Here is a 10335-nt window from a genome sequence, read left to right on the forward strand (position 1 = left end):
TTAAGTACCTGTGTAACTTTCTTCCCTTGTTCTAGCCAAGACTATTTTATAGTGTAGTCTTGGAGTCTACAGTTTGAGAGTGGGGGAGGGGCTGTGAATGCAGTGATTTTTTTCAAGTCTCATCCTTCAAAATGAATTAGCCTGTTCAAGTGATCATAATATTTCAGTTTAATAATCAACCCCCATGATGGGCAGGAGGTCACTTGCTATGTCTTCTATCCCTCTGGTTTCTTAGTTAATAATATTAATAATATCTTTATTGTCCATGAAGTCAATTTTTCATTTGGTTTCAGCATGTGCATATTATAAGCAAACAGATATGCATGAAATAAAGTGCGAACCACACACACACACACTAACAGACTCGCACTTAAATAGGCTTCGTGTAACCTATATTAAAGGCATATCATCCTGATTACAAACAATGTTTAAATATATAGTCAACTCCGCTTAATCGCACACCCTCTGGGAGTTCGGGTTAGTGTGTCAATTAAGCAGAGTGTGTGATTAAGCTGGGAAGCTAAAAAAAAAGCATCTAAGCACCAGCTTTTATTTGCCATGTATGTAGGACTGAGATGGAAACAGTAAAGTGTATAGTGTTAATTTTGGGAGATGATATTTTTTCCCCCTTGTAAATCATCTCTGTTATATATTGATAGTTATATTTTTGTTTTGAACATATCTTGTAAACATTTGAGTGTGTTTCTCTTGGTGGGATCTTAAGCTGGTGTCTGGATGAGACTTTTCGGCGATTTCCAACTAAGTACATTAGTGTTATGTTCTTGGAATCTACATTTGTTCCCTATTTGAACCAATTCCCCTTTGTCTTACTTTTTCTTGGTTGCTTAAATTGTAATTCTAGAATTTACCCTTATTGTAGCCAAGTTGTAGGAATTGATAATTACAGTGGAATTCTGATAAAGCCAAAACTGCTGGACAAAAATTAAATAAATAAAATAAAATTCCCTTTATTCATCCCATACGTGTAATTTGTCTCTAGGGTCTATTCCAAGGGAAGACTGGAATAACCCAGGCGCCAGCAATTTGAGCTAGGGCGAGTAGACTTGCTCAAGGCAGCGCAGCAGCAGGTGACCGAACTCGGTAGTACCTTTCGGTTACGAAGCAAAGACCGTACTGCTGAGCCATGCTGTCCCAAGAAAGATAGAAAGACTGATTGACTTTATCCATTATCAATAGAACACATTTAGATGACAGAAAATTTAGACCATCAAGAGGTGTTCACTTTATGCCGATTCCATTGTTATCGTGGCTACATATGGATCATATAGACTCAAACTCAAAGGGAATTCCAAAAATCCCAGTTGTAGCTGAGCCCCCCTGTATTTGGTTTTTCCCTCACCCAAGCATCAATTCTTTACTGAGGTGAAATTAGTCAAATATAGTTCCTTTTCTTTTGTATTTTTTACAATAGTATTACACACTTGATGGGGATCTTGTGTCTGTGACAAGATGGGTCTTTTAGGTCATCTCAGGCAAGAGGCATACAGTGGAATCTGCTTAAGATAAACTCCTAGGGACCAGAAAAAAAGTTTTACCTTAAGCAAGGTTTATCATATATACATGTTCAAGGCAAAGCACCATGTTTTAGCAACGGTGAGAAGTGATAGTACCAATCATGTTGCAGGTCTCGAGAACAGTAAGCCAATCTTTCATCTGCTGCCCCCTGGGTGGGGTTTTTGACCTCCAGTGGAGGGCAGAAGGTCACGCTGCGCCTTCTATCCCCTTATATCTGTTCTCCGAGTTGCTTTCTGTCTTTGTCTTGGAATGGGATTATTTAGTTTTGTCCAAACCCTGGCTGGAGTCCTTGACTGGGATGGATGGAATCAGTCAAATTTATAATTATAGTTTTGGAAGATGATATTTTCTTCCTTGTAAAGCATCTCTATATTGTAAAGTTACCTAATTTTTTGTTCCTGGGTGGGGTTCCTTGCCTCCCATAGTACGGTATCTGTTTTTCAATTGCTTTCTGTCTGTCTTGGAATGAGAGTCCCGGAGTCCTTGGCTGGGAGGTTGGGTGGGGTTCCTGACCTCCCATAGCGGGCAGGGAGGTACTTACTGCGTCTTCTATCCCCCTATATCTGTTTTCCAACTTGGGATGGTCAAAAGTTCTAAAATTACAATTAAAACATCCAAGAATAAGGCAGACAAAGGGTAATTGTTTCAAATAGGGAACAGACGTAGATTCCAAGAGCACACTATCGGTGTACTTAGTTTGAGATCACCAAATATATCATCCAAGCACAGGTCCCCGCCAAGAGGAACACACTCAATTGTTTACAAATTATACATATGTAAAAGGAAAAATAATACATTACATAACAGAGAGATGATTTACAAGGGGGAAAAAATCATCTCCCAAAACTAACTATATATTTGACTGTCCCTCCCAGCTAGGGTATCCGGCCAGGGCCTGGACAAAACCAAGTAATCTCATTCCAAGACAAAGACAGAAAGGAAGTTGGAAGACAGATATAGGGGGATAGAAGACACAGTAAGTACCTCCCTGTCCACTATGGGAGGTCAGGAACCCCACCCAGCTAAATAATATAAGAAGGAACGTGACAGAAGCAATTAGATATAATGCTGCTTTTAATAAATGAATGGGTAAATCTGATAATAAAATATATGAAAACTCTTATAATAAATAAATATAGTCTTAAGAATTGAATATCAAATCATATACATTTTCAAGAATATTACCACACTCTTCAGTACTTGTATTGTTCGTCTTTGTCATAAAGATCGTTGACATCAAAAGAAATGGCAAGATCGTGTGTAACATAACATTACAAGCCTAAAATAATTACTTAAAAATTGTTTTCACATAGCATGCGTCATAATGATTTTAAAATATACAATGGCACGAGATTTACATTGTAAAGACATCTGATTCGTAAAACGATAATATTTCTTTATAAGTTCAAGAAATCATTCAAATTCAAAGATTATAATTACATTTACCAAGGCTGTTGAAAGTGGTTCCAGTAATCCCAGCATCAGAAAGGGTTTATTTCACTCTGAATTTCAAAAACTGGTCAACCTAAGTAGTGAAGTTTACCTTACTTGATACTCAACAAATTATTGACCTTGATCTTTAAAATGCCATTGCTAAGAAAAGTCAACGAACTAATCCTGTAGATAATTTGACCAAATGCATTATATAACAATTAATATCATCTTTTAATTTTAAATAAATTGAATTGAGCATCTATCATCCGAACTAAAATCTATGTGACTGTGATCTTTCTATAAAATCGGGAGGTGCTTATGGATGATGTCAAATGGCATATGAAGAGTTAGAAGCATCACGAGATGGATATATTATTAAAGTGACTTCTGATTTTTTGGCTCCTTTGTTTCATCAGCTGACGGAATTTAATTTTGATAATGATAATAATAACCTAATTTATCTGAGCAGCCAGTCAATTTTTTTTTTAAAATCTGGACAAGAGTAGCAAGAGGAAAAAGGAATTCCAGAAGCAATGCGGCAATAGCCCTCACACAGTAATAAAGCATGCTACAATATGGCTGTCACAGCAAGCTTGCGTTCAACATCTTTTGGAGCAATGGGACCCCTCGAAGGAATATTTTAAAAGGGAGAAACAGTCTTTCTTTGAGTAGCCACGAAAAGGCAGTGCAAAGCAAGCATGCCTATTCCAGATTATACATTCTTTGATCATACTTCAGCTGTCCATATTTTTTAAACTTGGGAATATCCACCAACACCAACCCCATGCTGTAAAAAGAGGCCCCTTAAATTCACCATTTCATGGCTTGCTGTGATGACCTTGTGAGATATATCAAGCCTGAGGCCACTGCTCTGTTCAAAGTAAATTTTGATGAAAAGGATGTACAACTGACTAGAAAAGATCTGATGCTGGGCACTGATACAAAACAAATTGTTGACGCAACTCCAAGCTGACCCCTGCTTCAGACAAAGCAGCGAATTATTTTGTGAAAGATGTCAAAAAGTCTTATGCTCTGCAACCAAATACATTTTGAATGAGTTTCCTGTTATTGATGAGCTCTTGAAAACTGCTGTTTTACAATTGAGTAGGACGCTTCCAAATAAGTATGTGAGTGTTCTACATAGATGATTTCTTAAATGGTGATAATTATGATGAAAATGTTTAAGGTGACATAATTAACGTTTGCTAAAGATAGCAACAAAAGTTAAGATCATTGCCATTTTACTCTCTGTAATGTTGCATCATTTTTCTCTAACATTGTATTTCTGAACATGGTTTTGAAAAAATCACTGTATCTTTTTGGTTTCTCGATTCATATTCATGAAATTTTGACAGTCTACATATAAAGATCTGTTTTACTTATTATTTGAATTTGAAAGAAATCCAATGATGAGTATTAGTATTAGAGATACAAGACGACAAAGAGCAGCGCATTTATTTGTGACCACCCGATATAAAGGGGTAATAACTTTTTGAACACGGCTACTACTGGGGTATGGGTTACAAGTTAGTAACCAATTGAGAAAAACAAATTATTCAAGAAGAAAAGAGGAAAGCAGTCATGGCACACATAGGTAGCAGAGAAGCGGTGTGTACTATCAGCGTTTCCTTGTGTACTGTTTGCAACAGGCCAAGGGGATGCAACAAAAGGCTAGTGAGGAGAGGCGTGTAGGAGAGGCGTGTGACTGACCAAATTCAACACGTTAAGTATAATGCGTTAGGTGTAGAGTGAGTGGTGTGCAATTCGTGACTGATTAGGTAATTATGCATAATGAGAAGTGGGTGGGTGATTAGCTCTATATGAAGCCTGAGGCTGTCTTTTCTTATCACTGGGATGTCCAGTACTTGAGTTTTGAAGAGCATTAACTGTTAGGTGGCGGGGCAAGGATGGTGTAAAGTAGAGGAAAGGAGAATGGTAGAATTTAACCATTGCTCTGTTTCAACTCGTCTTTTGTAGTGAAGTGAGAGGTAGAAGGGGAGAGGGGAAGGGGGGGGGGGGAGGGATAGTAAGAGGAATAGAAGTCATAGTCAAGTCTTCTGATTTATTTACTTTTACTAAGAGAGATGACTCTAAATGTATTCCTTCAGTATTGCCTCAATTCAAATACCGTATGCATGGACAAACGGGACTCTGCTACAACAGGATTTTTGCCAGCCCCACTATCCCCGTTGTATTCGAGTTTCACTGTAGCTGATTCATATTCCTGGAAATTTTCACATACTTGCATATTTTGAATGACATTGCTGCATTACAATATACAATGTCATACTGGTTGGTAAGTTTGAAAATGATCAAAAACTGATCAATAGTCACCAAATGATCATCAAGAATAACTTCTTACAACAGTTTTGAAAATTTCTGGAAATATCACTGGCTCTATTCTTACTTGCAGACTGCCAACAAACCAAAACACATTCCGACCTTGTGACTTACTGAGTTGGTCTGGTAATATGTATGCCGTATTAAGGATAAAGGCTGTATGTGGCCTCTTATTCCAACAAATGGTCTTTTTCCTTAAGACGTCGGATGTCAAGGTGAATGGAACAAAGTTTTAAGTGAATGTGATCAGATCAGAATTATAAAATTTACGCTTTTTCAGTTCAAGGACATTTAGCATATTTGCACTATCAAAAAAAAATGTCCTTCTTTTGGATTAAAGATTGTAAAATATGATTCACTTTATTTCTGGTGATGCAAGAAGTTTTCAAAAAATGTAAAGGACCTTTACAAAAGTTCATCCATTGCCATGGTAAAGGAAATTACTTGGTGGCCTTTGGATATTCACCATTTATAAAAAAAGGCACACAAAAAAAAAAACAATGAACCATAAGCAATAGAAATGGGTGTTATGGTATGTTGTTATAATACCTAAAAAGTCCTTCAAGCATTTTCAGATAGAAAATTTTGTTTTAATTTTATCCATATGTCACTCCAAGAAGATGAAAAATGGAGAGCAGCAAAAATAAGTGTAAAATTTAAATAAACGACTTGTGAGCAGCTTTCAAGGCTCTAGATGGTTTGATGTAAGTCGTAAGATAGCCAAAGGCATCCTTGGATTAAAGCTTTTCTCTCCTTAACTCTTTATCAACCAATTTACCAAAAGTACTTGAATAAGGGTGGACATAGGGGGTGGGCTTATTATCCTGATCAACCATTGGCCTTCTTTCTTGTGCCCATTTGAACAAAGATCCATGCAGATTGAAAATGTCAGGTCTTGTGTGCTGACCTGGAAATATACATGATATAAATAGATTATCAACAGTAATTTCGTTATACAGGGACATTAAAATTTATTTATTTCACAATAATATGCTCAAACATCTGAAAAATATCAATAAAAACATACAGTGCACATTGGTTATAACAAGGTTGACGGAGCTGGAGGTCAGTGTTCATTATAAACGAGGTTTTGTAGAATCTGAGGTGTTATTTTTGACATTACTTACTTAAGCCCTTAACCCCAGTCGGAGCATATGCCATCAATTATTTATGCTTCGCCATTTGACTCTTCCTTGGGCTGACTTCTCCACCTACTTCCATGTGTAACCACCTCTCCTTGCTTCCTCCTTCGTGCTTCTTCACCAACCATTTCCTGGCCTGATCTTCTTCCTCCTTGGGGATTCCATGTCAGAGCCTGTCTTGTGATGTTGCAGGCGGGTTTTATAAGTGTATGGCCTATCCTCCCCCACTTTCTCTTTCTGATTTAGATAATGATATATATATATATATATATATATATATATATATATATATATATATATATATATAGAGAGAGAGAGAGAGAGAGAGAGAGAGAGAGAGAGAGAGAGAGAGAGAGAGAGAGAGAGAGAGAGAGAGATTGTTGTTGGTTGGCAGCTTCCCACAATCTTCATTTCTAACTTTATCTGTCATCCTGATGCCCAAAATCATCCTTAGACATTTGTTTATAAAAGTCTGTAATTTATTGGTGGTGTCCTCCATGTTTCTGATCCATACAGACTTTACATTAGTATTATAAAATTCTTAGTCCTGTCGAGACCCCATTGCCTCTTGATTTCCAAATTTTCTTCAGGACTTGAAAGGTTGTACGTGCTTTGCCAATTCCTTGTCTGTGCCTCCGTTTATGCCAACACTACACTGCACAGATAAGAGAAAGTCTTTACCTCTTTTAGAGTTTCACTTGAAATCTTTATTGGATTTTTGTAGGTAACTCCTATTCTTAAAAACTTTGTTTTCACTTTATTTATGTTAAGACCAAGTCTTGAAGATGTTACAGCTAGGGTCTCAGTCTTATTTTGCATCAGTTGATGTGTGTGTGTGTGTGTGTGTGTGTGTGTGTGTGTGTGTGTGTGTGTGTGTGTGTGTGTGTGTGTGCGTGTATGTGTGTTTGAAATCAATGCAATGCTGTATGCAAAATCCAGGTCGTCAAGTTGTGGCCATGGTGTCCATTGTATGCCATTGGATTTTCGAGAGAAAGATAAAGTGAGTAAATGTGACTCATATATAAGGGAACAACACAAAACAAGCGACATTTCAGCCTTTGGCATTCTTCAAGTAAACGCTTGAAAAGCTGAAACATCGTTTGTTTTGTGTTGTTCCCTTATATATGAGTCACATTTATATATAAGGACTGAGATTGATCCCAGGTGAAGTTGAGATTTTTTTTTCTGATACTCCTGTCGGCATTAAAAATTAAAAATTTCATAATAGTTGGCATACTATCCCTTTACAGAAAAGCAATAAAAGAGCTGCATAGAGAGCAATACATAGACATCGAAGTTTTTGGTTAATGCCAATTAATGAGATGCTACAAATAACAGGAAAAATTAGTGAACCATTTGTAATTTTTCTTCGGAATCTTCTCATTTGTTAAAAAAATTATTTCTTTCACTCACCAGATTTTTCATAAAATTTTGTTAGCTTTTGTGCCATGTCTGAAGAACGATAGCCCACCGAGCAGTAACAAACAATTGTGGGATTCTGTTTTTCTGCAATCAAGATAATAAAATTAAAATATTAACTTTCAACTCAACTGTCTGTATATTCAATAAAATTATAATAATATAACTTATCTTATTTGCTCATTACAGAACTCATCCATCAGATCATATTCATCATTTTAAAAATCCAGTCCTCATATCCCAATTTACAATCATATTGTGGTATAGGAAAGTGTAAAACTTTGAACCCCAAGAACTTTGAAACCTTCATAATGGATTCAGATTTGAAATAGTGTGTATGAAACAGTGCTAGACAGAGCAGAAAGAAAAATACAAGAAAAATTCATCCCAAAAAGCCAGCCAATCTCGACTGGGAATCGGAACTCAGATCTCTTAATTCCTGGTAGACTTGCTACCATAACTCCAAAGCGGTTACCCGATAGTTGGGATAATTTAATGTTTATGTGCATAGCTGCCAACTTTTCAAAATGCAAAAACGTATTATTATATGCGGTGTGGCGCAGACGCCCAATTCATGTCTTAAAATGGCATATTTATTAATGTACTTAAGTACTAGAATGGTCAGAACTGTAATAATAAGAGAAGCTTACGTTTATCATCATACTGGGTAGGCATAAGTGATGGGGAGGTGGTGACAGAAGCAGATTACTGAGGCTTTGTGGCTGTCCCAAGATAATTTTTATCAGATTTTCTTCTTTTTTTTTATTTCTGGATTTTTTTTCTTTTTCTGGATTGGCCAAATCATACTAAGTACGATTTTATCATACTGGTTGGCAGCTATGTTATATGCTTCACAAGATTAAGCCTTTCCATTGTGAACCCTTTTCCGCATTATGACAAACAATCATTGAACACAATAAATGAAGGACGAGAATGAAGATATTAGGGTAGCTCCTTTTTTATTTTTAAAATATCAAATATCAAATTTAGAAACAGGCACTGGTGTGGGACAAAAAAACTAAAAAAGGTGTCTATGAAACTTTGCCAGACAAAGCAGAAAGAAAAATACAGGAAAAAATTGGTCCAAAAGACCCGCCTGCCTGGATTCACTGAGAACCAAACTGCATACCTCCTGATTACCCAATTTGCTGCGGAAATATTTATGTACCCTTGTGAAAAATATATGTTTAAATGTCCAAATTTTCGGGCAATTACTGTGGTTTAATGGTAGAGTATCTGACCAGTAATCAGAAGGTCTTTTATCTTACACAAGTGCCTTCTTTTCCCTAAGTTGCCATAATGGATTTTAAATTGTATACAGAGAATGATTTATAATTAAAACTAACTTTGAATAGGAAGGTTCGAGTCCCACTCTGAGCAGCGCATGGTGGAGTCCATGGAAAGGCTCTTTACTCACACTCTCCCACTGTACTCAGGTGTAAAATGAGTACCTGACCGTTAACAGTGTTGTCTGTTGAAAAAAAATTGTAATATCGCCTAACAGGCATCATGTCTCATTCTACATGTTAAGTGTTGCTATTGGATAGGGATCCCTTAGAAAGCGCTTTGAGCATGTTTAGTGGATATTGCACTAAATAAAAGCACAAGTCTCTTTTCTTTGTTTGTTTGGTTTTTTAAAATTATATTTGCTATATACGAGTAAGTTCTAAAATGAGATACAAAACTATCTAATATTACTTGCTGGCAATATAAACTTAATTCTCTATCACTGACAATGAGTTAAAAAAAAAAAACCCAGATGCCTAAGTGTTGAAAATACAATCAAGACTCGATGAACCTTTAATTGTGGCTTTACAGTTCTCTCATGATCTTGATTTTTGAGAAATGTGCGGAGGATAAGAAGAACAACAAAAAGACACCAAAAATGATATGATATCACAGCATCAAAACAGTATTATGTATTTTCATGGTAGAAATTTTTGTTCTGATCCTTAAATTGTAGGAGGTTCGTGAATACTACCCCAATCTTTTTTTTTAATCATAAAAAGCATGAGCATAAGTTCTCTTGAGACCTAATGTTATGGTCAAGACAAATAAGTTCTTATCAAAAACATTAAAATGACCATGATTAAGGTGGATCCAAACAGCAAAGGGAAATAACGAAACATAAACAGTTCATACCTTGAAATCGAGTCTCACACAGTTCAATCAGTTCCTCTAGTGCTTTGTGTTTGTCATATCCAACATGAATTGAACCATCTATGTGGCTAATAACGTATTCTTCATTTTCTCGACAATCCTATTCAAAAGTAAGCAAATAATTGGTGAGCATAAAAAGGGCCACAGAGCCTGTGCAGCTTGTCTTCTGACATGCAGATCTCTAGTTAGTTTCACTCTTTTCAGCACAAAGTTGAGTCCTTGAAAAAGCTCTTTACTCACATTCTTTAACCTTAGATGTAAATGAATACCAAACTCTCTATGTCAAAAAAAAACCAACAAAATT

The 10335-nt window shown here is 36.3% G+C and overlaps 1 protein-coding gene across 2 annotated transcripts in view; it reads right to left on the bottom strand.

Moving 5' to 3' along the window:
- Window positions 1–2592: 2592 nt before the first annotated feature.
- Window positions 2593–10335, bottom strand: part of LOC144967093 (uncharacterized) — a 14861-nt gene continuing 7118 nt past the window's right edge. For both annotated transcript variants that reach the window (XM_078903920.1, XM_078903921.1), the window contains exons 3-5: window positions 10014–10131; window positions 7866–7958; window positions 2593–6217 (exon numbers count right to left, since the gene is read on the bottom strand). In XM_078903920.1, coding sequence (XP_078760046.1) covers window positions 6048–6217; window positions 7866–7958; window positions 10014–10131 — 381 coding nt within the window. In that variant the 3' untranslated portion in view covers window positions 2593–6047. The remainder of the gene's footprint in view (window positions 6218–7865; window positions 7959–10013; window positions 10132–10335) is intronic.

This window comes from Berghia stephanieae, chromosome 3, assembly GCF_034508935.2.
Source record: "Berghia stephanieae isolate SIO BIC M18660-M18661 chromosome 3, UCSD_Bste_1.3, whole genome shotgun sequence".
Taxonomy (NCBI): domain Eukaryota; kingdom Metazoa; phylum Mollusca; class Gastropoda; order Nudibranchia; family Aeolidiidae; genus Berghia; species Berghia stephanieae.